Source organism: Bufo gargarizans, chromosome 4 (genome assembly GCF_014858855.1).
Source record: "Bufo gargarizans isolate SCDJY-AF-19 chromosome 4, ASM1485885v1, whole genome shotgun sequence".
NCBI lineage: Eukaryota > Metazoa > Chordata > Amphibia > Anura > Bufonidae > Bufo > Bufo gargarizans.
This window is the reverse complement of record NC_058083.1, coordinates 512385406-512413064: the sequence shown is the minus strand read 5'-3', so window position 1 is coordinate 512413064 and position 27659 is coordinate 512385406. Positions and strand designations below refer to the sequence as shown.

Genomic DNA, 27659 nt, shown 5'->3' with positions numbered 1-27659 from the left:
GTTTCAGATCTCCCTCTACGCTTATACAACTTACATAAACTAAAAGGGTCTCGTCAAAGCAGTAAACAAAAACATATGTTTACAGTGCGCTGAAGCTGCTAATTTGTAGAAGTTTGTCCCATATAGAGAAATCTGAAGGGTCTGCAAGGACTGAGTTTCACAATTCTCTGCTTCCCGGGGAGGAGAAGCTGATGGTGAAGGTTTGTCGGAATTGCTTCATTTTGAAACTTTATTAGGGTTAAATCTGAAGGAACTTCAAGGGGTATGATGACTTGACCAAAGGAGGTGGTGGATGTTCACTTGGAGTTAGGAAGGGGCCGGGCACAGAGAAATAAAAAGGTAATAAAAGATGTAGGGGTGGGGAGTGTATGGGGCTGGGATATATCTGAACACACACTCGGGTGCAGCATATCAGCATCTCATCCTGGTCGAGATGACTACATTGATTCCAGCCTCAAGATGGTCCAGGTTGATGTTTGTAGGCTGGAAGGAAGATGCAGTCCTCAGACTGTTCCTCATTACCCCCATCTTCTCCTTCATATTTCGGACAGGTGTCTTTGCTCATCCCCAATGCTTGGACTTTGGACCCCCTTTCAAGCCCGCCATGCACTTGGAATTTTGCTCCCAGTATGAAGAATTTGGATGCTGCAACCAAGAGAAGGACAACATCATAGCCGAGAGATACTGGTCCATCATGGACCACTACGATTATAAGGAGCAAGAGCTGTGCGGGGGATACGTCAAGGACATTTTGTGCCAGGTAATCGGTTATGTATGTTGTTTATGCTGATTAGGTGGCATTGTAGCTGGTAGTGAGGCCATCATTACACTCGGAGCAAAGTTGACAATGTTTGCTATTTTTGTCCCTCTACTCCAGTTTTAAGAACTGTGCCTCACAAGTGTGACAAACTTAGCTCTGCTACAAAACCCCATTTGACCCCAGTAGACTTTTTTTGTATTTGTGTCGTTTGGGGAAAGATTCCAAAAAAATAGCAAAATAAAAAGTGGAGAAGGTACCTAAAGCAACCAATCAAATTCCAGCCCTCATTTTTAGGCGAATTAAGCAAACTGGTTTTAATTAAGCTTTTTCTATAGTACGGTAGAAAACATTTCCCTGGCATAGTGCCACATTTTTTGAATGTTTTTTTTCCCTCCAAAATGTATTTTTTTTGTGATACTGTGATATGGTTTTCAAAACCCAAGAATAAAGCCTAACGCATATCAGCTTGGTTTTCCTTGGAGACATGTTATCGGCCACCAGTGAATTAACTTGGAATCGGGTGTCATTCAGATGGACGTATAACAGCTGCACTGGAACCCTCGTATAACATTCATAAAACCTAGAGCTCATGCATTTCAAGTAAAGCAAACATAAAGGCATCTGTCAGCAGATTTGTACCTATGACACTGGCTGACCTGTTACATGTGCACTTGGTAACTGAAGGCATCTGCGTTGGTCCCATGTTCATATGTGTCTGCATGGCTAAGAAAAATAAAGTCTTAATATATGCAAATGAGCCTCTGCTGTTTCTGCAACTGTCACGTCCTGATCACTGCCTGGCCCTGTCAATCAAAGTGCAGAGAGCTCAGCAGTTGCAGAGAGAGCAGGGCCCCTAGATGTAGCGGCAACACCAATGTTGCTCCTAGAGGCTCATTTGCATATATTAAAACATAATTTTTCTCAGCAATGCGGGCACATATGAACATGGGACCAACACAGATGCCTTCAGCTGCTAAGGTCAGCCAGTGTCATAGGTACAAAACTGCTGACAGATGCCCTTTAAAGGGAACCTGTCATGTGGATATTTCATTATAATCTAACTAATTATATACAATCATTAACAACTAAAAAGTACCTTAGATGTATTCACTTACTGGTGTGACAGATGGTTACCTCATAATATACACACAAAGATGCCACATACTAATGAGCTGATTTGAGTCCAGATTGATGTCATTGAGTCCAGCGTTTATTTAATTCAGAGCTATAGCCACTCCCCTGCCCACCTGCTGCTGATTCATATGGAAAAAAACTGTCAATCAGCAGCAGGTAGGCGGGGAGAGTCAGGAGCTCATAAATATTCATGACTCATCATTATCAGCTTGAACTTTTCAATACCAGATGTTGGCAGATTGACTGGGTCAATTTAAGAAAGTGACCCAGCATTTTGCTAAGAGAATCAGTCACTTACAGTCAGGTCCATAAATATTGGGACATTGACGCAATTGTAAAAATTTTGGCTCTATACACCACCACAATGAATTAAAAATGAAACAGACAAGATGTGCTTTAACTGCAGACTGTCAGCTTTAATTTGAGGGTATTTACATCCAAATCAGGTGAACGGTGTAGGAATTATAACAGTTTGCATATGAGCCTCCCACTTGTTAAGGAACCAAAAGTAATGGGACAATTGGCTTCTCAGCTGTTCCATGGCCAGGTGTGTGTTATTCCCTCATTATCCCAATTACAATGAGCAGATAAAAGGTCCAGAGTTCATTTCAAATGTGCAATTTGCATTTGGAATCTGTTGCTGTCAACTCTCAAGATGAGATCCAAAGAGCTGTCACTATCAGTGAAGCAAGCCATCATTAGGCTGAAAAAACACAACAACTCCATCAGAGAGATAGCAAAAACATTAGACGTGGCCAAAGCAACTGTTTGGAACATTCTTAAAAAGAAGGAACGCACCGGTGAGCTCAGCAACACCAAAAGACCCGGAAGACCATGGAAAACAGCTGTGGTGGATGACCGAATAATTCTTTCCCTGGTGAAGAAAACACCCTTCACAACAGTTTGCCAGATCAAGAACACTCTGCAGGAGGTAGGTGTATGTGTGTCAAAGTCAACAATCAAGAGAAGACTTCACCAGAGTGAATACAGAGGGTTCACCATAAGATGTAAACCATTGGTGAGCCTCAAAAACAGGAAGGCCAGATTAGAGTTTGCCAAACGACATCTAATAAAGCCTTCACAGTTCTGGAACAACATCCTGGACAAATAGGACCAAGATCAACTTGTACCAGAGTGATGGGAAGAGAAGAGTATGGAGAAGGAAAGGAACTGCTCATGATCCTAAGCATGCCACCTCCTCAGTGAAGCATGGTGGTGGTAGTGTCATGGCGTGGGCATGTATGGCTGCCAATGGAACTGGTTTTCTTGTATGTATTGATGATTTGACTGCAGACGAAAGCAGGAGGATGAATTCTGAAGTGACCCAAAGCATACAGCAAAAGCAACCAAAGAGTTTTTTAAGGGAAAGAAGTGGAATGTTATGCAATGACCAAGTCAATCACCGGACCTGAATCCGGTTGAGCATGCATTTCACTTGCTAAAGACAAAACTGAAGAGAAAATGCCCCAAGAACAAGCAGGAACTGAAGACAGTTGCAGTAGAGGCCTGGCAGAGCATCACCAGGGATGAAACCCAGCGTCTGGTGATGTCTATGCGTTCCAGACTTCAGGCTGTAATTAACTGCAAAGGATTTGCAACCAAGTATTAAAAAGTGAAAGTTTGATTTATGATTATTATTCTGTCCCATTACTTTTGGTCCCTTAACAAGTGGGAGGCACATATGCAAACTGTTGCAATTCCTACACCGTTCACCTGATTTGGATGTAAATACCCTCAAATTAAAGCTGACAGTCTGTAGGTAAAGCACATCTTGTTCGTTTCATTCCAAATCCATTGTGGTGGTGTATAGAGCCAAAAATGTTAGAATTCTGTTGAGGTCCCAATATTTATGGACCTGACTGGATTTATGTTGCCCTTAGTTAGGACACCAAAGAACTGGTGACAGGTTCCCTTTAAATCACCTTAGAAACCCACTACTATTCGTTTTCATCCCTGATGCCCCCGTACTTTACCAGAATGTGGGGTTTACAGTCTATTTCCGAATTATGGCATATATGTACGTCTACAGTCTATATCTGTGTGTGCAGTATATAAGATTGTCCTTGCATAGTATTTGTATGTCTCTGTATCTGCAGGGAATATTCAGAAAAAAACATGCTCCTGGCTTCCATGGATGATTTGCAATTGTGTGTAACAGGGGAGCCTTTTGTACCCCTTAATTCTCGATTGGAGCCTATAGCTAGAATGGACAGACAAGGGTGAGAGGGTCACTCTAGGCTCTCTATGACCAAAAGAAGTATTAGACATGAGAGCTAATATGGTTCAAAAGCAGTAGCTTGCATTAAAGACTAAGGGGGTTATTTATTAATGGGGGTGGATACGCCGAAATTATAAAGAGGCGCGGGCCTTTACATACTTGCAGACGAGTGTGTCCGGATTAGGTCTGTATGCATTGCGTCTGCGATCAGGGAAAATCGTGCAAGTGCGTACGCAATTTCAGTCAGTTTTGACTGCGATTGCGTTGCAATTTTTTTTCTGGGCGAGTGCAATGTGTTTTGCACGCGCGCGTGAGAAAAAAATGATTGTGGTACCCAGACCCGAACCCGGACTTCTTCACTGAAGTTCGGGTTTGGTGTTCTGTAGATTTTATTATTTTCCCTTATAAAATGGTTATAAGGGAAAATAATAGCATTCTTAATACAGAATGCTTAGTAAAATGTGGCATGAGGGGTTAAAAAAAATAAAAAAAATATCTCACCTGATCCACTTGTTCGCGCAGCCGGCATCTTCTTCTTTCTTCTTTTTTGAGGACCTGCCAAAGGACCTTTGATGACGTAATCGGTCTCACCATGTGGTGAGCGCGGTCATGTCAGCGCAGGTCCTGCTGAATGAAGATAGAAGGATCTTCTATCTTTCATTCAGCAGGACCTGCGCTGACGTCACCGCGCTCACCACATGGTGAGACCGATTACATCATCAAAGGTCCTTTGGCACGTCCTGAAAGAAGAAGAAAAAAGAAGATGCCGGCTGCGCAAACAAGTAGATGAGGTGAGTTAATTATTTAAATTTTTTAACCCCACATGCCACATTTAGTAAGCATTCTGTATTAAGAATGCTATTATTTTCCCTTATAACCATGTTATAAGGGAAAATAATACAGTAAATTGACTTTAATCAATTTACTAACATCATCTCCTAGCAACCATGCTTGCGATCTTCACGCATCCCCATTCATTTCTATAGGGCCTGCGTTGTGTGAAAACTGCAGAATATTAAACATGCTGCGATTTTCACGCAAAGCACAAGTGATGCGTGAAAATCACTGCTCATCTGCACAGCCCCATTGAAGTGAATGGGTCCGGATTCAGTGCGCGTGCAATGCGTTGACGTCACGCATTGCACCAGCGCGGAATTCGCGTCCGTGTGAAAGGGGCCTAAATGAGACGGGCCAACTGGCCTGTCCCATTCCTTGCCCATGCCACACCCACTCTTTTAGACCTGGTGTGAGCAGGGAGAAGTCACCGATTGCAGCAAAAATTACTTTTGTATTATTCTGAAGTTTTGAATGAAGTGACTTCGGATGAAGCCTCCGAAGCTCGCTTCACTCAGCACTAGATATATCTATGCTTCTTCGTAAACTGGATGAAATTTATGCAAAACCCACATCTGCAAGTTACGGTTAAGACTTAAAGATTTGAAGGAAAAGTTTGAAAATCGAAGAGAATGAAAAGACTGTTGACTTTCCTTCAGTACTATATATAGGTTGTTGATCAGACTTACATTTGATTTTCTTCCAGGAATGCTCTCCTTATGCTGCCCATTTATATGATGCTGAAGACCCCCGGACGCCACTGATGGCTCTTCCAGGCCTCTGCTTTCCATATTGCTCAGACTTCTACTTTAACTGCCGTAGCATCATCTCACTGATGACGGACAACAAGGACATATTGGAGTCCACAAAAGACCGAGATCAGTTTTGTCATCTTCTCGAACTACCAGATCCAGACTATTGTTTTCCAGATGTGCTACAAAATATGGCCCTGAATAAGAAACTTGGGGCCATTGTTGAAGACCAAGAAGGCTGCCTCAAAATGTGCCTAGTGGAGGTGGCCAATGGGTTGAGGAACCCAGTGTTGATGGTTCATGCTAATGACGGTACTCATAGAATGTTTGTGGCAGAACAAGTTGGTATAGTTTGGGTCTACTTACCCAATGGTGAACGATTAGAAGAACCTTTCCTATACCTGCAAGACAGCGTGGTATCAAGTCCATGGCATGGAGATGAGCGGGGATTACTTGGAATGGCATTCCATCCAAAACACAGGAGGAATGGGAAATTTTATGTTTACTATTCTATAATTGATGACGACTATGTGGAGAAAATCCGAATAAGTGAATTCCAAGTGTTCTACTATGATATAAATAGGGCGGATCGAAACTCTGAAAGGTAAACAGAGCTGCACTGTACATTTGATAACGGTCCATTCAAATCACCTCTGATCAGTATTAAAGGTTTTTTTTCCTTCTGAGGGTTACAACTCCGACTCAAAAGTGTGTAGCCCCTTTAAGATATATAATAATCTTTATGTCATAGTCATTTTGAATAAAGAACTTAAGACATGTGATGTTCCTCAGTAAAGCTGCCCTTCTAAATTTTTGTTCAATTTTTCATGATGTCTACAGAATTATTTTGGAGATTGTGGAACCTTTCAGAAACCACAATGGAGGGCAAATACTTTTTGGTGTGGATGGATATCTGTACATATTCACAGGAGATGGAGGGGAGCTTGGAGATCCACATGGAGAATTTGGAAATGGACAAAACAAGTAAGAGACACGCATTCTTTCTGCTATGTATTTAGACGGTGTAATATGGTTTCTTTGGAGTAGCACTCAGTGGTTCAGAAGTCTTGCTGGTCCAGTGATGTGTGTTCCAAAGAGCCAAATAAATCAATATAAACAATATCTGATAAGCATATGGAGGCTTCCAAAATTGCATTACATCTTTTGCTGAAGCTCAAGATTTAAAAGACTTTGGAGAGTTTATGACCCTGGTATTTCTATTTTGCTCTAGTTTTAATGAACATTACAAAATGATCCACTAGCATAGAGTATTTCCATTGATGTTGAGGAATCCAGAGCGCAATCTGCATACTTGTGTAGATAAAATATTAAGGAATATATAAAGAATTCTTGGAATAGTTTTTCCCATGGGCTTGGATTGTGTTTTGTTAAATTTGAACATTTCTTAGCCTTGTGTGTCTTAGGCCTCATGCACGCGACCGTTGTTTTGGTCCGCATCCGAGCCGCAGTTTTTGCGGCTCTGATGCGGACCCTTTCACTTAAATGGGGCCGCAAAAGATGTGGACAGCATCCGTTGCTTCGTTCCGTGGCCCCACAAAAAAAATATAACGTCCTATTCTTGTCCATTTTGCGGACAAGAATAGGCATTTCTACATTGGGCCGCCCGTTCCGTTCCGCAAATTGCGGAAGGCACACAGGCGGCTTTCGTTTTTTGCTGACCGCAAAAAACGGAACGGACGTGTGCATGAGGCCTTACTCTAAGGCAATGAGAGAGTCCATAGCTTTTCTTTCATGGATGGGTAAAGAGGACAACACCTTTTGGTTCCACAATAGGGTATTCATGTTCGTTGTTGCTCTTTTATCCCCCTCATACTCATTGTAACAACATATAAAACAAGTTGTAATCCTCTAGAAAGAGATTCTTCAAAAAGTTTCTTCCACAATCATCAATCACTTCTCCTTCTTTGACTCGTTTTTATTCCAACTCCTATACCCAGGGTCAGATTATATGATGACACATGGGACTTCCATAACCTTGGGAACCAAGAGGGATTCCATCACCCACCCTCCCTGATCATTTGGTGATTCTATTCAGCAGAGAACAGTTGACCACTTGTGTGTGTCTCTCTTTTGAAGTCTAAGGGAAATATTTGGTTTAGCAATCTTCTAAACACTCATAGACTTCAGCGGAAAGGGCCACTTGCATGCTTGGCCACCATTCCTATGTATGGTTTGAACAGGGCTCCAAGTGGGATCTGGGTCCCAGAGATGAGGTGGCCTCTATGCCATTACTGAAACCTCTGTACCTTATTAAGTGTTAACTCAGCTTTCTGTTTCCAGAAGCGCCTTGTTGGGTAAAGTTCTCCGGATAGATGTAGATGGTGAAAGAGTAGCTGGAAAACCCTACGGAATCCCACCAGATAATCCATTTGTTTCAGAGCGTTATGCTGCTCCGGAGGTCTACGCCTATGGAGCAAGAAATATGTGGAGATGTTCTGTTGACCAAGGAGACCCAGTGACTGGGAAAGGAAGAGGGAGGATCTTCTGTGGTGATGTTGGCCAAAGCCGTTATGAAGAAGTTGATATCATTATTAAAGGTGGAAACTATGGCTGGAGGGCCAAGGAGGGTTTTGAATGTTTCGACATAATGCTTTGCCTCAACTCTTCTTTACGTGAGTCCTTATGATGTATTCAGATCATCCAATTTCCACAGGACTCTATCAAGCTTGATTATTAAGATTTTTTGACTATGGGACATTCTGAAGTGTAGATGTCCAAAAACAGATATTCCAATCCTTATATTTGGTTGGCTCCCATTTATAAAGTTAAAGGTTGTAGGGTTGAATATACAATTTAGTCCTTTACCTCTAGGCCGTTCAAACACCAATTAAGCTGTATAGAGAGTTATATTGTTTACAAGGGGTTGTCTGGCCTCCATTGCAATTGTTGTTATGGCCTCTAATCTGCTGTGCCTAAAGAAGGAAAGGCACTTACCTATTCACCAGAACTTCATTCCAGCACCAGGGCTCCCCCACCTCTTCCGCTTTTGGTCTCCTGAGGATCAGAAGTGTGATATCCTGTTCGTTGTCACTAGCACTACTGCAGCCATTCACTGCTCTCAGCTGTGATGTGTCCCCAAGAGAGTGGGGAGATAATGGTTACAAGAGTCATTACTACAACCCAACTATGTTTTTGCAATAGGAATGCTAACGGAATATCTAGATAAAATGCACATTTCCATATTTTGAGCGCTCACAAGAGCCCAGTATGTTTGGCACTCTACATTATCTGCTGGTGGCCTGCATTTTGAAACTTTATGTGTGCTTTTTGTTTTTAAATAATTAATTAAATTTACAATGATTTCCAGATGATGTTCTACCAATTTTTGCTTATGGGCACAATGTTGGTAAATCGGTCACCGGTGGTTATGTCTATCGAGGTTGTGAATATCCAAATCTAAATGGCCTGTACATCTTTGGGGACTTCATGAATGGGTAGGTATAGATGAACATGTAAAAGCTAAAAAAATCTATCTATTATCTATCTATTTAATATATATTATCCCTTATCTATCTATCTATCTATCTGTCTGTCTAGCTATCTATCTGTCTATCTATTTCATATCTATCTATCTACCTCATGTCTATCTATCTATTAATTATCTTTTTATATTGATCTACTGTACACAGACACAAGTGACAAAAACTGAAGTAAATAGATATGATATATTGCATGGATAGATATGAGATAGATTTTTGACAGTAGATGGGTATTAGATAGATATGAGACAGACACATAAATCGATAGATTTGCAATAGATGGGTAAATGTATGGCTATAGATTTCTATGAGGGGATATTGCTGTCAGTATTGTAGTGAATGTGCATCAGGTTCTGAGTTTCCGTCTTGTATTCTCCCTGTAGACGGCTGATGGCTCTTCATGAGGATGAGACAACTAAACAATGGACCAAGCAGGATATCTGTATGGGAGACTCAACCGTCTGCGCCTTCCCAAAGCTCATCAACACCTACACCAACTTCATTATCTCCTTTGCAGAGGATGAAGCTGGTAATTCCACACAGGGCTGATTGTTATAGACAATGATACTCAGGACAGCAAATAAAATAAAGTCGTCGTCCCCTCCCGCCCCCAAGGCCATTTTTAGACTGAAACTACACATATATAATACTTGTGCACTATTAACCCAAGTCTTAATAGACATATTCTGCCATACATTGCCGAATAATACTGCCATTCAGTCCCTAACCAATACGGGAATACGATGTCTAAATATGTTCATATAGCATCTAGTATTAATATCATGTAATGCCCACATAACGCTGTGATTTAATGCCTAAAGAGGTCCCTGGTGGTCTAGGACAGTAAAGGGGTTAACAGGCATCTGTCAGCAGTTTTGTACCTATAACACTGGCTGACCTGTTACATGTGCTCTTGGCAGCTGAAGGCATCTGTGTCAGTCCCATGTTCATGTGTGCCCGCATTGCTGAGAAAACTTTAATTTAAATACTTGCAAATTAGCCTCTAGGAGCAATGGGGGCGTTGCCGTTACACCTAGAAGCTCTGCTCTCTCTGCAACTGCCCCACCCTCTGCACCTTGATTAACAGAACCAGACCTGCCTGGTCCTGTCAATCACAGTGCAGAGAGAGTGCAGCAGTTGCAGAGAGATCAGAGCCTCTAGGTGTAACGGCAACGCCCCCATTGCTCCTAGAGGCTAATTTGCATATATTAAAACAATCACATATGAACATGGGACAAACACAGATGCCTTCAGCTGCCAAGTGCACATGTAACAGGTCAGCCAGTGTCATAGGTACAAATAGGCTGACAGATGGATGCCCTTTAATCATAGAGTCCCTGGTGGTCTAGGACAGTGAAGTTTACATGCTTCTTTTTTAGGTTGATCCCAGGGGGTCCAATGCTTGTGTGCTTAAAGAAGTGAGAGCTCTGGGCAAATGCCCAGTTTGTCATTTTATAAAACCAGCCAGTACATGACCGTAAATGTACGGGGCCACATTTTATAATTTGTTCTCCAAAAATAGGTGTAAAAGCGAGGGTGCCTAACACGGAGGCAGCATCCTCACCTGTATGGGCTGCATGGAGAGGAGTTCCCAGCTATGGTTTGCTCACGGTTAAAGGATTGGCTACCTTCCATTCAGCACAATGAAGAGGCCTTCATGTTTACACCTGCACAGAGGCCGAACAATATTGGTTACTGTGTTTGGCACTCCACCTCGTCCCATTCAAGATGCTTTGGCCGAACTGCACTGTGACCCCTTTATTTTGCTGACTGGTGGGGAGCTGGAGGTCAGTCTTCTGCTATCAAACATGGACCCATCCAAAAGATAGGCCGTCAATGGTTTATTTCCGGAGAACTCCTTTAAATTGTAAAATATATAAAAATCATTAAAAATCTGTAATCTAAAACATTACATTAAATAAAATGAAAAAAAAAAAAATTTTTTTACATTTTCTCTCATTTTAACAGGGGAGCTGTATTTTCTCTCTACCTCGGACCCGACCTCTCTATCCCCATATGGAACTGTATATCGACTTGTAGATCCATCTAGGTTTGTACATATTACTTTTGTGTTTTGATTTATAGATATTTTTTATAATTAGTTTTTTTCCTGTTTTTCTTCACTATTAGGGTCCATTCACACATCCGTAATGTATTGCGGATACGCAAATTGCAGATCCGCAATACACCCGGCCGGCACCCCCACATAGAACTGCCTATTCTTTTTCGCAATTGCGGACAAAAATAGGACATGTTCTATTTTTTGCAGAGCCGCGGCCCCGAAGTTCTGGGCCGAAGCCCGGAAGTTCGGGGCCGCGGCACGGAAATGCGGATAAGGACAGCACACTGTGTGCTGTCCGCATCTTTTCTGTACCCATAGAAAATGAATGGGTCCACACCCGTTCCGCAAAATTGTGGAACGGATGCGGACCCATTTGTGTACGTGTGAATGGACCTTTAGGGCTCCTGCACATGACCGTGTGCCGGCCTAGACTGTGCTGCGGACTGCAAACTGGTCCACATTGCACCGACATCGACTGCGTGGCCGCCGTCTTTGGACAAGGACCAATTCACTTGAACTGGGTCGGTGATCCACATCTGACGGTCCACACTGCAAAAAAGTAGTGTATGGAGGCACAGAAAGAAAACCCAAGGAAGCACTCCGTAGTGCTTCTGTGGGCTACTGATCCATGCCTCCGTTCTGCACCATATCTCCTGGAAGTGAATTGGTCCACATCCGTGATACGGTGTGCATACGGGCGGTGCCCGTATATTGCGAACTCGCTGTTTGCGGTCGTGTTCATGAGCCCTAAGTTATTGTGAGCCAAAACCAGTAGTGAAGCCTCCACAGACATAAGGTGTAATAGAAAGGTCTGCACCTGTTCTGTGTTTGTGACCAGCACCTGGTTTTGGCTCACAATAAAATAAAACTGAAAATAACTGGCCAGATAACTGAAGTGTGAACTCAGCCTTAGGCCTCATGCACACGACCGTATGTGTTTTGCGGTCCGCACAAAATGTTTCCGCAAAAAGTACGGATGACGTCCGTGGGGGGATCATTGGCAAAAATTCCCACAAACAATATGTATTTTAATCAGGGGACATTTTTATGCGTCTTAAAGGAAACTCTCAAAAATATGCCCTGCTGGAGCCTAGAAAATTTTTATTTTAGGCCACGGGAGTACAGGCCCCAAAAATTAGGCATTTACTTGACAGAAAAGAACTTGTGATGATGTAGCTGGAGGTACATTAGGCGGTCACTGGCTAAAAATTTAACTGTAGGCCAGTACAGGACCCATAAATTAGGCATTCACCTTGCAGGTGCGGTAGGATTGGTACCTGCACCTGTTTTGCTGTGGGTGGAAATTCCTCTGCCAGCGCCTGCAACAGCAGAATGCAGCATCTCTCGCAGCAAGGCCTGGAAATGCTGCATTCTGCCAGACCTCTGTGATGCTGGTAACATGTCCTCCACCATTGTGTTTGTATCGGGGGTCTAAGTACGTTGCCACCCAGTACTAGTTCTTGCCCTTTATGCTTTTTATACGGGGGTCCCTCTTAAAACACTGGAGCATGAAGGCCCCCATTTGCACTAAATTGGAAGCGGTGGAGCGCCCTGGGTCCTGCTCATCGCCCAGCAGAATGTTGTCCTCTGTCTCCTCCCTCCAGCCATGGACAACACCAGGGATCCCCGAAAAGCTTAAAGTCCCCCCTCAAAGCCTGCTCTTCATGCTCCTCCTCCCCCCAGGCACCCTCCTCCTCTTCAGACTCCTGCTGACTTGTCTCAGATGGAGTAGCCCCCCCAGGGAATTAATTCAGCATTGTGACTTCCTCATCTTCCAGCTCCTGCTCCTCGACAGCTTGATCAATGACATGATGCAATGCACGCTCCAGAAAGAAGGCGTAAGGTACGATGTCACTGATGGCGCCCTGGCTGCGACTGACCAGTTTGGTGATCTCATCAAAGTGAAAAGAAACCAAGCTCCCCAGAACCTGTCCTGCTGCAGAGTTCGTACAGGTAGTCGTTAACGGCACGTTGCTGTTGGAGCAGCCTATCAAGCATATACAAGGTGGAGTTCCAGCGCGTCAGGCTGTCACAAATCAGACATCTGACGGGCAGGTGGTGTCGCCACTGAACATCAGCAAGGCAAACCATGGCCGTGTAAGATCTAAAATGCGGGGCGCAGCAGAAGAGGCGGTAGCAGTGAAAAAGGAGGAGTCAGCCGAGGAGGAGACGGAGGATGGAGTAGGAGGAGGAGAAGAAGAGGCAAGCCCGCATGCAATCCATGGCAGTAACACCAAATCCAGACGGGAGCCACGGGTTACATGCTTGACGGCTGTCAGATGGTTCACCCATCGGGCAGTAAAAGTTATGTACCTTCCCTGACCGTGTTTGCTAGACCACGTGTCTGTAGTCAGATGTATCTTGGCACCGACACTGTGTGCGAGAGACATATTCACTTGCCACTGAACGTGGCCATATAGCTCTGGGATGCCTTTCTGGGAGAAATATTTCCTTCAGGGGACTTTCCATTGCGGTGTGCCAATGGCCACAAATTTTCTAAAGGCATCCAAGTCCACCAGTTTATATGGCAGTAGCTGGCGGGCTAGCAGTTCCGACAAGCCAGCGGTTAGCCGTTGGGCAAGAGGGTTATCCAGTGTCATCAACTTTTTACGCTCGAACATTTGGGCCACGGAAGCCTGCCTTGTGCCAGATGAACGTGACAACGGCACGGTGGAAGGTGGAGGACAAATGGGAGGAGAAAGGGGAAGGAGAAGAGGCAAGACTGGTTTGTGGGTTCTGACGGTGTTTCTCCCACTAGGCTCGTGATGGGGGGCCAGGTGCCTTCTTAAAGCGGTTGTCCCTAGGTGAGTGTTAGGTTTACCGCGACTTATGCGTTGACAGCACAGGCTGCAGATGGTAACAGATCTCAACCTTTGCTTTGCAAAGTGTGAAATTTGAAATGATAATCTGCGCAAACAATTGACCTGCTGTGGATTTAAAAATCTGCATCAAATGTAATTTTCTGCACTGAAAAAACACTGTGTGCGCAAGATGTGGAAAATCCCACTTCCTTAGATGGTACTGTTTGACGCTGTGGATTTTCTGTACGAAAATCTGCTTGAAAAAAAAATTCACTTAATACGCATTGTTTTCATATACCGTTAGGGTATATGCACAAAGTGCGCACTGCACGCCATTTCCTGCATGGATTTGCATGCAGAAAATCCACAGTGTTATACAGTAACAGTAGAAGTAGATGAGGTTTTGAAAATCTCATGTACATGGTGCGGAAATGGATGTGCGGTGGCAAAAAGCCAGTTTTACTTTGCACCGGTTTTGATTAATTTACGCCTTTGAAATCCACAGCATTACATTTTTTTTGCAGATTTTCAAAAGGTGAGGTCTGGGTCAAATCTGGGTCAAAATCCACAAGTGAAAAGGGTGAAGAATTGAAACATAACATAATATTAGAAAGTGGCAGAACTTTTAAAGGAGTAATCCGGTAACTAAAAGTTTTCCCCGTTTCAAAAAACAGGGGTCCAGCGCTCATTGAGCATTCACCCTGTTGCTCCTTTCATTTACTATGGGTCTGCACGTAATATCTGGATGATATACTCCGCTAACTGTGGTGATCCCATAGAGAATGAATGGGGCGGCAGGGCGCACGCTTGACCTGTCATTCCATGAGTAATGAGGTTTGGGAGCCCTGCCTGGAGATTGTGGGGGTCCTAGTAGTTCGACCTCCAACAGTCAGTTATTTCAGTGACTGGGTTACCGGAATACCCTTTTAAGCCTTATTGGCATTCAATTGGAAAACCCCTTTAAACTGCGGTGCCCCATAATCTGAAAGTGGTATAAAACCAGAGTCTACGTCGAATTTTTAAACCATAAATCAGTAAGCAGATTGTGTCTCCCGCCAGCTCATATAAACTAGAAGAATGATTGATTTTCAAGACATTGGAAGGTATATACCACGTATTGTGCTTTTATGAGCCCTTCCATGATTCCTGCAGCTGTTGGTGCTTACGTGGTCCTGAGGGGTTTTCTAAATAGGTAAAGGGGTCAAAGGCAGAGTCGTAACCTGAAGGCTCCTGCACCCTAATGCAAAATCTATAGCAGGAACCCGACCTACAATACCATATGCAATTTATAATACTGGCGTCTTCTCATGTGGCAAAGGAGCCCCTTCTATATCCCCTATAGCTACCCTGAAGACAGGGGAGTAGCTAAAGGCTCATGGGCCCTGGTGCAAGAGTTCAGTTTGGGCCCCTCTTCCCTCAGTGCTTTGTGGCCAGGGGCAGGGAAGCACATAGCCTTTATACTGCCTGAGGCAAAATTTGAAACCTCCACCCCCGGGCTAAATTCTTGACCTAACCCCTTCCCTCCAGCCAGAGAGTGTTGACCAGCATGCACTGTCTATAATACTGGTGTCTTCTTATGCACCAAAAGGGTCTTTGGGTCCCCTCAGCCTCCTGGGCCCAGTAGCGATTGCTACCTCTGAACCCCCTATAGCTACGCCCATGCCTCAAGATAATTATGGGACTATAGAACTAGATGTGATGGGGCCGTTGAGAAGAGGGGGTCAAGCCCTGGTTGACCCATTGTTATGTCCTTTGCAGCCCCATGATCACTGGAAAGAAGGGGCGGCAGTACCAGGAAAGCACAGCAGCCCCTATGAAAAGTGTTAAGAGGAAAAATCCAAAAAGACAAGCTGTGTAGGAAGGGTTGTTCGTATACAAGGCTCACACTTTAGATAACTGCTCATTCATCCGACCGCCATTAATAAAAAGCCTCAGCCGGAGACTGGGCAACTAAGCCGTTTTACTTTACAAAAGTTTGATAAACCTCCCCATTAACCCTATTACGAATAAGACTTCTGCCTAAAAGTGGAGTTATCGTCTTGAAAACTGTGACCCTACTCGGTGTATGACCATTGAGTATCTTTAGAGACTGTTATCATTTGCGTGCAGTGACCCACTGAGGGCCGGTGTAGAGGATAGGAGTAGTAGTGGCCCAGATGAAGTGCTGTGTCATGGTGTACGCCTTCAGGCTGTTGCTCCCTGGAGATCAGTGAAGTTGAACTATAGAAGAATAGGGCCAGAATGAAAGGCTATGTACAACTCCGGAGGCAGTTTTTGTTTATGATTGCATTTTACTCATTTTTGTCTAAAAATCATATTTTCAACTGGCCTCTATTAAAAATATTGAGCCATTCTGTCACAAAGGGTTAACTGTCTTTCTAGCTGAGTGACTGGTACTTTCTCTTTTTGCCGGTCATCTAATAACCCTTATCTCTAATACTAAGAGGTAATTTAAGCCAGTGGTCCCCAACCTTTTTTGCACCAAGGACCAGTTTCATGCAAGACAATGCAGGGGGTTGGGGGTTCTAGGCCGGGGCTTAGGGGTGCTAGTCGGCGCTCACTGATTCACGCGCATAACAAAACACAAGGTGCATATTAAAATATATAACACTATATAACGACTATATAAACTGACTAGGGTCTCTGCTGCACCTGGTCTCTGCTGCACTGTACAGTATTTTTCGCCCTAAAGACGCACCTAGGTTTTAGAGTAGAACAATAAGAAAAAATATTTTTCATTACACCTCAGGTCAGACCAGCAGTCAAACCCCCAATGTTAATCAGACTGTCATGCCCTTCTCAGGCTACGTGCGGAGGTCTGCCAGATTAGCAGCACGTGTCTAGTCTTTTGTTTTGTTTTGGAGTCGAGCTAGATCCGCCTCCCTTCAGGTGCACTGGGTGGGGTTGTTGGTTTAAATTACACCCACTCCCAGTGTTCTGTGCGGGTTATAGCGTCTCTCTGGCTCTGTGGAAGTAAGGAAGGAAGGATTGGCTTTTCCTGCTCAGAAAAGATAAGTTGGTTATTGTTTTCTTGTTGTTTGCTGTCTAGGCTGTTAGAGAGATGCCAGTACCCTCCAGGTTCTGAGGGAGCAGGCTGGCTCTATTCCCCTTCACCATCTTAGGGATTTTAGGGTATTTGCAGCCCAGGCACGAGGACACGTTATTCCCACCTTAAGGGTCTGAATGTGGGCATAGCAGTATAGGGAGAGCTGGTAGGGAAGTGTCAGGAGGTGACCCTGATGCCCAGCTTCTTGCCTAGATACTTGTTTGTTTATTTTTCTGTGTATCTGATGTCCTGTCCGCCGTGACACAGACCTCAGATAAGACCCCAATGCCTCAGATCAACCCCCCAACCTGTAGCCACCTATCAGCCCCCATGTCAGCCATTAGCCCCTTATGTCAGCCATCAGCCCCCTATGTCAGCCATAAGCCCCTTATGTCAGCCATCAGCCCCTTATGTCAGCCATCAGCCCCCAGCCCACCATGTCAGCCATTAGCCCCTTATGTGAGCCATAAGCCCCTTATGTCAGCCATCAGCCCCCAGCCCACCATGTCAGCCATTAGCCCCTTATGTCAGCCTTTAGCCCCTTATGTAAGCCATCAGCCCCCAGCCCCCCATGTCAGCCATCAGCCATATATGAGCCATCAGCCCTTATGTCAGCCCCCAGGGCAAAAAAAACACTTACCTCTCCTGCTCCTGGTCACCATCGCGATCCTCTTCATCCTGCTGTCGGCTGTATATCGCGGCGCACAGTGTGAGATCACAGAGCGACCTCACGCTGTGCGCAGCCCTGCACAGCCGATAGCCAAGCCAAGGACCAGAAAGCGGTGAGTACAGATCTTTCACCGCTTCCTGGTCCTCCTGTACTAATGAAGCGCTTCCATAATGGGAGTGCTTCATTAGTACCGCATTAAAGACCGCATTAATTTAACTCGGTAACATTAAACTAACCCTTTTAGCAGTAATTAACACTTTGCAGTAGTCCTCTGGGACACCGCGATAGTGCAGCACTTCTGGAAAACTATTGCCCCGTACACCTCCATATGCCTCCATAAAAAGATTGCATTGAGCTACATGAGATGCCATATTACGGTGATATTTTCAGCTTCTAGGAGAGAATACCTCCGTCTTGCATTGCTGTGGGGATGCTCGGTGTCACCCTACAGGCTCGGTGCACACTGTACTGCTGTGGCATGAGGCCCAAGGTTCTGTTCACATCATGTTTGGGCCATTAAACAGATTCCTTTTTTATGGGCCAGACACCATGTGAACAAAACTTCATCTCTTCTTGTTTGCCGTGGGGTCTGCTGATTAGAGGACATAGCTTAGATAGAGTTAATGTGTTTCACCTGCTCCAATAATTTCCCTGCTGTTCTGTAAAAAATTCATTTCCATGGAAATACAGATGCTTTCAAATCATTTCCCGTTGTTGAGAAGTACACGCGAACATTATGGCCGTCCTGAGGGCCTCGCCGCGTAACGATGGTGGGAACATTCGAAACTGTTCTGGTCATTCTGCCTGTGTTTTTTAGGAGAGCGCCCCCTGGGAAATGTACCTACAAACCTGTGCCAGTGAAGACGACAAGTAAAGTCGTTCCTTTTGTCCCACGTGAACGTAAGTATATTGAATTCATGAGAGTTGTAGTCTCTTATTAACAGCTTTACAACACTTTTTTGGTGTAAAAAATTCGCACATTTTGGCACGCGCCATATTAGCTAAGAGGCGTGACCAGGAACGTCTGACAAATTATCAAACCTAAAGAAAGAAAATAGTGCGAATAGAAGTCAAGGAATAAATTTTTTGTCTTAAAGGGGTATTCCCATCTTAGACAATGCGGGCATATCGCTAGGATATGCCCCCATTGTCTGATAGGTGCGAGTCCCACCTCTGTGACCCGCACCTATATTGAGAACGGAGCGGGGAGCGCTGTGGCTGGAGGACCCTAGATTTCCCGTGGTCCGTCCACCACCAATCGCTAATCCCCGCCTCTCCCATAGAAGTGAATGGGAGCGTGCCGCGCATGCGTGGCCCATACTCCCATTCATTTCTATGGGCCAGACGGCAATAGCTCGGCTATTTTCGGCGGCCCCATAGAAATGAATGGAGAGCGGCTGCGCATGCGCAGTGCGCTCTCCTTCACTTTCGGGGCTCCGTTCTCAATATAGGTGCCCCCATTATAGTCAATAGGGCCGGAGCGGACCTCCGGCGGCACACGTGCACTAGTGGCAGCACAGATCCGGCGGGTGAACAGCCTGCCGGAGAAGGCTTCCGCCAATGTGAAAGTAGCCTTACAGATAACGGGACAATTACCTGTAGCCCAATATGAACAAATTAACTTGAACTAAGGTGAATGGACACAATCTGATGATTAGGGATACTTTGTTATAGCTGTAAATTGTTTTTTATTTGATCTTACCTAACCAGTAAGATGGAACCATAAAAAGGTGTATTTTTAGGTTTATTCCGTTTATATATCTGTACATGTATATTTGAAATATATTTAGTTTTATATGTTATATACTATTTTATCTACAATCACTGGAGCTGGTTTTATGTTGGTTACAGGACGGCGCAGGCACGAGATTTACATGGCAGACCGTTTACCGTTTATATTTACCGTTATTTAGGGACCTACCTGCTCGGACCTTGGTTTTTTAGCATTTATATATTTAAAGAATTTTTGGGGATTTGTTTTGCTCTCTTTTGCTACCTGCTGTTTGTTTAGTATTTTTGCTAGATTTTATTAAGCCCTTTGTAATCTTCAAAAGCTACAGCTTACCCCTCATATTAGTATTTTTTTAATTCCCTTTTTTTTTGTCTTTTATTGCCCTTTTTACAGTAAGCCATGGGGGGTTTAATTTTAGCCGTTTATACTTGTTACCTAAAGGAATACATTCTTTAGTGAAATTACTCAATGTGGATTTAAAGTGAACCTGTCATTAACTTTTCGCTGACCTCACTCAGGGGGCGGCATAAAATAGTGACATAAATGCTGCAATTTCAGCGGTGTGTCACTCATGAGCTAAAAGTAAGTGGTCGCCGAGAACCAGCATCATAAGGGTCCATTCACACGTCCGTTTTTTCTTTCCTGATCTGTTCCGTTTTTTGCGGAACAGATCAGGACCAGATCTGGACCCATTCATTTTCAATGGGTCCTGGAAAAAATCGGACAGCACAATGTGTGCTGTCCGTTTCCGTTGTTCCGTTCCGCATGTCCGTTTAAATATAAAACATGTCCTATTATGTTCCGCAAAAATCGGATCCTGGTACAATGCAAAGTCAATGGATCCGCAAAAAACGGAAGACATTCGGATGTCATTCCGTATGTCATCCGTTTTTTTGCGGATTCCGTTCCTGGAAACACATAACAAATTTATTTTTATTTTTATTTTTTAAATTTTTTTCAATGAATTCCAAACAACTTTATTTGATTATTGAAATTTATACATGTTTCCGTTTTTGCGGATCCGCAAAAAACGGATGACATACGGAAACATTTTCAGGAACAACGGATCCGCAAAAAACGGACCGAAAATCGGGATATAGGAAAATACTGACGGTTGAATGTAGCCTAATTATTACAGCCCAGGGCTTGAAAAGAGTCAGATCTACATGAGAAGAGTCCTGGTTATTCCTAATCTACAGTTGTCTCCTAGAGAGATGGGGAGAAAACTAGGTAGAAGCCGGTCAATCATCAGCAGGTGGGCAGGAGAGCAGGAGATCATGAATATCCATGACTCTTTTCCAGGCCCAGTCTACAATTATTGTGATGTTGGTTCTCGGCAACCACTTACTTTTAACTTATAAATGACAGACCGCTGAAATCAACTCACCTGTCTCTACTTTATTCTGCCATTAGTATGGGTAGCATAAAGGTGATGATAGATTCCCTTTAAAGCTCTCCCATTTATCCTCAGTATTATTATGTGACAGTAGCTGCTCCCAGTCTATGCCCTGAAATGCTGCCATATACCCAGGGAAACTAGCCTCTTTAAAATTCAGTGTCTTTGCTCTGCCCGACAGAGTTTGCTTCTTATAGTTTAGGGGGAATATATTATATTGTGGTCACTATTACCCAGTGTTTCTCGAACAGTAATATTTCCAACAAGCTCTGCATCATTAGAAATTACCAGATCCAACAGAGCATCACCCCCAGTCGGAGCTTCTACAAACTGGCCCATAAAGTGGTCCTGCAGCAAGTTGAGGAATCTTCTCCCCTTTGCGGTTGAGGCAGAACCATGACCCCAGTCAATGTCTGGGAAGTTAAAATCTCCCATTATGACCACTGTACCAGCCTGTGCCGCCCGCTCTATTTCGTTATACAGTAGCGTTTCTATCTCTTCTGTGATGTTAGTGGGGTCTATAGATTAAACCAAGTATTATTTTTTCAGTGTTTTTATCCCTTTGAACTTCCACCCATAAGGTTTCCATATCCTCACCATCCTCACCCACAATTGTCTCTTTCACACTTCACTCCTCACATACAGGCACACGCCACCGCCTTTTCTATTGACCCTGTCTTTCCTAAATAGTGTAAAACCGTTAATATTTACAGCCCAGTCATGTGAAGAATCCAACCATGTCTCAGCCACACCAACTACATCTATGTGTTCTTCTAGCACCATAGCCTCCAGCTCCCCCATTTTGCTAGCTAGACTTCTGGCATTTATGAAAATACATTTTAAATTACTATTACCTGTAAAGTGAATATATGGGATTTTTTTGGTTACCTTGGTTGATGTTTGTATGTAACAGGTTCTTGTTACCAGCAGTTCTATTTTTCATCAGTGTATAGTTATGCCCAGTCTTCTCCCTTCTTTCCTCGCTAACCCCAGCCCTCACTAAATCCCCACTGTCCCCTTTTATATCCCACTCTCTATCTACACTATCTACCCCCTTATTAGTATGACCCCGCACCCTCCCCCAGATCCCAGTTTAAAAGCTCCTCCAGCCGTCTAACCATTTTTTCCCCCAGGCATTTTTACCCTTCCCATTAAGGTGCAGCCCATCCCTACTGTAGAGCCTGTAACCGACAGAGAAGTCGGCCCAGTTCTCCATGAACCCAAACCAATGGTGTAAATGTGTACCATGACCGCCGGGTCTTACCTAGCCCCACTCAGCAATCTGTCAATCCGAGTACCCGGAAGACAATACACTGTTCAGCATTCACGGTCTCTGTGACAGATGACCCTGTCTGTCCTCCTAATAATGGAGCCTCCTACCACCAGCATCTGTCTAACCTTTGCTGCACTCCTTTTCCCATCCTTCCTGCAGGGTGCATCCTACTGGTTGCTAGGAGAAACGCCCTGCTGCAGTGTGGCTGGCCCTGGGCTTTCATCCCTAATATCAGCCAAACAGGCATATTTAATAGGCGTTCCAGCTCAGGACTAGCCTCCCTGACACTTTCCCTGCTACCCCTTCTTCCTACATTAACCCAACTACTGACCTGATAGTCCTGATCTTGCCCTCCTTCTCCCATCTCCATTTCACTGACCCCAGCCAGTGCCTGCACAGTGAGGTCTAAGCCTCTCTCCAGGTCTGCAATCCCCTAAGTGTTTCAAGCTGCTTATTTAGATCCAAGATCTGGGCTTCCGAATATGCAACATGATTGTATCTAGTGCAAATGTATTCACACACTTAGTAGCATTGTCCATGGAGCACATGTTTATATGGGGGTGAACAGTAAAGTTGGAAAACAGTAATTATGATTTAGAATTAGACCCTGTCAGCTGTAGTTGGAGGACTAGCTAGAATCAAGTCAACAATACACAAGGAAAATCTATCAAACCTTAGTTTCTTGCTCCTTGTCTTAAACTCCGGTTCTTTAAAAGCCACTTATTCACAAGCCCACTTAGTACAGCAAGCCCAGGTAGAGGTCCTTCAATGACTCCCTATGTCAACTGATCACATACTGAAATTCGACAGCAGGATTGCTCTCCACTAGCCCATGCAGATATTTGCTGTATTATAGCCATGTTATACTGACCTTTTATTATTCTCCAGGGACTGTTCTTGAAATACTCAGTGAACAAATGAAACCGGCAATCAAGAAACCTGTTAAAATAATGCCAAAACTAGAGAAGACTACCACCAAACCTCCTGCTAAGGGCACCACCACAAAAATACCCAAAACGACTCAACCTTCACCGACTAAGGTAACAAAGAGTCCTACAGAGATGGAACTGACCGAAGAAACAAAAAGGTTGTCTGTGACTACTACCCACACACCATCCATCAGTGGCAGATTAAAGAAGCCTACAAAAGCTTCCAAAGTTAAAACAACATTAACAAAGAGTGAAAAAACAAGTAAGGCTGCTAAAAAGCCTTCACCTAACCCACAAGCAAAGAAACCTTCTAAGGATGTGATCAAGAAAATATCTCCAGCCAAAAAAACAATGGTGATTAATCCTCCATCTTTAGAGCACACAAAGTCCATTATAGACAAAGTTAAGCAGCAGTCTCCAAAGTGGGATGTCAAAAAACCTTTATCCACAAAGACCCCTAAGAAAGTGAAGCCTACTAAGCCTACTAAGAGTCCAAAGCTTAAACTAAAAGATAAGAACTCAAAACATTACAATTCAAAACCCAAAAAATCTAAAGTTCAACTTCAAGACAAAGGTGAAATATTTTCACAGGACAATACCAAAAGCCAAAGCAAAAAGAAAACAAAACCAATAAATAAGCCTATTGTCCCATCTTCAGATGAAAGCAACCTGGCATTTTCCTCAAGAAAGAAATCAAATAAAAGAAATGCAGATACAAAAACGGATGCAATGGAACCAATCACAAAGATTAGGCCAACTGAGGATCTGTTGACTAAACCTCCACACGTTGAAGATACAAGACCTACCAAAACTACAGTCAACCAATACTCGATAACAGAACATACCACTTTGCCTGGTTTAAAAAAGTCTTCACCCACCAAGACCTCATATAAAGAAAAGCCTTCAAAAATTCCAGAAACCAAAGATACAATCTCAAAAACAACTGCATCTCAAGTGGTAGAAAATAATAAAGATACAAATGGACAAAAGGAGAAAATTAAAAACCAAAACGAAAACATTACAAGACCAACACCACCTCAAACCATGGAGATATCTTCAGCACCAAGCAATTTGGAAACTTAGGGCCTTTAGGGCAGTTATGAGGACAAGGGTTCATAGGACCACCCATTCCCATTATTTGGCCTGTATAATTGAGCAGCCGATGAACAAACAAATGCTTGGTTGTCAGCTGATGGGCATTTCATCAGGATGAAGAATGATTGTCAGCAGCACATCTACCTGTGATTGCATTTCCATTGTCCTATGTACTCAGGCTGATGCAAATGAGCGCCGATGTATGTGTGTCCAAACTCTGTCTACGTGTAAAAAACACAACGTAGAACTCATGTAAGATGATAGATTTACAGGATTTTCTTTTGCTATGATTTCCATCTTAATAAGATGTTGGATGCAGGTCGATTGGATACCCATGTCACCCCCTAAGCTAGTTCCTCATTTTCATGCAGTTAAAGAGGACCTGTCACCAGAAAATGCATTGCAATCTGAAAATACCATGTTATAGAGCAGGACAAGTTGAGCGGATTGATATAGAGTTTTGTGGGAAAAGATTCAGTAAAATTTGTAATTTACACATTTATATCTTTGCTTTTTACACCTCCGGTGAAAAGCTATCGGTACACGAGGGAGGGGTTATCAGTGACTGACAGCTATCTCTCTATGTACACTGTGGGGATTCGCTCTGGTAGACAGGACAAGCGGACGCAGTATAGAGGCAAAGACCAGTTTGTCATTCAAAAAACTTCAGTGTTTTATTCACACTTATGGCAACAAAACAGTATGACAGTTCATTTGCAGTTTTGGTGTTCGTTCACACCTAGACAGTTCATACAGCAACACAGTCACCTGTTATCCTAGGTGTTAGTTCACACCCGATCGGCATTACTCAGGACAGAGCAGACCTCCTAAACTCAGCCTCCAGCCTAGCACACGGCTCAGATTACAATCCAGCGAATGCCAGAGCTCCTCTGTCAGAGAGAGGTAATCACACCCAGCTGACACTGCCAGCTGGGTTTTTTATAGGCCAATCAAGACTCGGCCTGGAACGTGGGGAGTAGTCACCCACCCAGCACTTTGACTACTCCCAGTAAGAGCAGTCCCGGATCAGCTATACAGCTATACTAAATAGCAAGGTGTCAAACAGAAACTGCTGCTGACACATGAAAACTGGCTCTCAGTGGCATAGCGTGGGTTTCCAGCACCCGGGGCAAGCCATGTATGCGCCCCCCCCCCCATCCAAACCTGTGGACTCGCCCCTTTTTACAGATAATGTAGTAAATGTCACCTGCAGTCCTATGTAACACCACAGATAACTCAGTGATAACTCTCTGAGTACAGATAATGTAGTAGATGGGTGTGAGGCCCCAGAATTCAGAACACGCACAGTGTGACCTGAAGTCTGGGGCCAGGATGCAGCAGGGTGGGCCAAATTCTTTATCCACCCCAAACCCTACCGTGAAACAGATATGTGGATGGACATAACATACATTGCTACGAAATATACAGTATAATACCGCACCACATACCTCATCCATCCAGTGATGTAGACTTTCCTCAACGTCTTCATTCGGAGATAAGACCGCCATGACACCTTCTTTCAGCTGCGCCTCTACAGTTTCACAGAAAGCATTTTTAGATTCCTCACTTTACTATCATCCTCCCCTCCTTGCACCTCAACACTGTTATCCTGCTGCCTCCCAATACTGTGGTAGAGCCAGACAGATAGGAGGATCAGAGTTGAGGCACACTCATATATACTAATATTACAGAGGGGCCATTATATATTATAATAATACATAGGGGGCTATTATATATTATAATAATACATAGGGGGCTATTATATATTATAATAATACATAGGGGGCCATTATATATTATAAGAATACAGGGGGGACTATTATATATACTAATAATACAGAGGGGGCTATTATATATACTAATAATACAGAGGCGGCCATTATATATTCTAATCCGTGTGGAGAGGGCACAGAGGAGGCAAAACCACTGTGTAGGGATGAGCGAATTTCATGCTATAAAATTTGATTACACTTCGTTTGGTGGTAGAAGCAGAATTGCGTTATGGATTCCGTTACCAGGGACCATAACGCAATTCTATGACGTAGAATGCATAACGGAATGCCTTTAGAGGCATTCCGTTATTCCTTCCGTCATAATAGAAGTCTATGGGCTGCATAACGGATCCGTCCTGTTTCCGTTATGCAGGAGAGGACTCCCCTGCAGGGACCAGGAACCTCGGTGACGGACCCTTGCGCCTTTCTACAACACTTATGCACACAATGCTTTCAATCACTGATAAGACCTCCCTCCTGTACCAATAGCTGTTCACAGGAGGTGTAAAAAGATATAAATGTATAAAGCTAGCAACATTTGATGGACCAATGTCGAGCAACATTTATTGTAATCATAGTCTATGGTGTCGCACTGTGACATGTGACATGTTGCCACAGTCGCAAAACCCACTCCTACCAAGAGGGGAGGAATGGGATGGTAAGTCCCACTACTAATACCAGCCATACCTTATTATTTCTGATGTACATAACATTATAAAATATAAATACCATATTACATAAAACAATTGCAGATATCCATAGGTCTGGGGTACTGCAGGACAACCCCTTTTAGGGTGCTTCAAGTTAGTTCACTATTTTATCATTTTATTTTTTTTCTGTATTTTTTTAATGTAGTATTTGTAAATGTAGTTTTTGAATGTAGTTGTATGAGGGATTTTATTTTAGCAGTTATATTTTAGTGCATAAGAGGCACTATATTAAAGGGGTTATCCAATTTCAAGAAACCCCCCCCCCCCCTTCCATGTACCGAGCCCCTCACCGGTAATATACTACCCCCGCTCCCCACGCCGATCCTGGTCCACGCACCGCCGCTGCCTCTTCTCCCTGCACACGGATGAATACATCCAGTGTCGGAGGAGAGCAGCCAATGGCAGGCGGGGACAGGGACGAGCCTCCCTAGCGTCACCTGCAATGGGGAGCGGGGTAAGTATATTACCAGTGAGGGGCCCGGCACATATGTGGGGGTTTTCTTGAAATTGAATAACCTCTTTAATAGTACTGGTACTAGTACTGACCATAACAGGGTCATGAAACAGCTCTGTAAAAATTGATGGACAATCCTTAGGGTAGGCTATCAATGTATGGATGGTGGGGGTCCAACTGCCTTTAATCAGCACAATAGAGGGGCCATGGCTCTCAAGCCAGTGTAGTGCCCCCTTCATTGTTTTACCCAACCATAGTGCCATGCATACAAATGTGGCAGTGTTTGGTACTGTATCTCTGTCCTATTCACTTAAATGGCTCTGACCTGCAGCACCAGGCACGTCAATGCATATGGATGAATCTCTGCACCTGTGTAAACAATGGGGTCATAGCACTCACTGGGTCCTTGCTGCCCCTTCAATACGATGTTTAGCATGGGTGTTCTGCCCAGCAGGGTTTGAATTTAATTCTATTTCACGTCAGCACCATTTAGCGGTGTTCAATTGTGTTGCACCTTGTTT

The 27659-nt window shown here is 43.8% G+C and overlaps 1 protein-coding gene across 1 annotated transcript; it reads left to right on the top strand.

The window, feature by feature from the left end:
* The first annotated feature begins 433 nt into the window (after positions 1–433).
* Positions 434–24190, top strand: HHIPL2 (HHIP like 2). Its single transcript, XM_044291291.1, has 9 exons — positions 434–760; positions 5653–6302; positions 6539–6682; positions 8000–8331; positions 9027–9153; positions 9582–9727; positions 11167–11248; positions 18595–18677; positions 23067–24190. The coding sequence occupies exons 1-9, from the start codon at positions 434–436 to the stop codon at positions 24188–24190; spliced, it is 3015 nt and encodes a 1004-aa protein (XP_044147226.1).
* Positions 24191–27659: the final 3469 nt, after the last annotated feature.

What these genes read in the sequence shown, in the direction of transcription:
- HHIPL2 (XM_044291291.1), top strand. Translation starts at nt 434, where the DNA reads ATGACTACATTGATTCCAGCCTCAAGATGGTCCAGGTTGATGTTTGTA. An exon ending in CGACTTGTAGATCCATCTAG is followed by an intron (nt 11,249 to 18,594) that starts GTTTGTACATAT and finishes TGTGTTTTTTAG; the next exon opens with GAGAGCGCCCCCTGGGAAAT. An exon ending in TCCTTTTGTCCCACGTGAAC is followed by an intron (nt 18,678 to 23,066) that starts GTAAGTATATTG and finishes ATTATTCTCCAG; the next exon opens with GGACTGTTCTTGAAATACTC.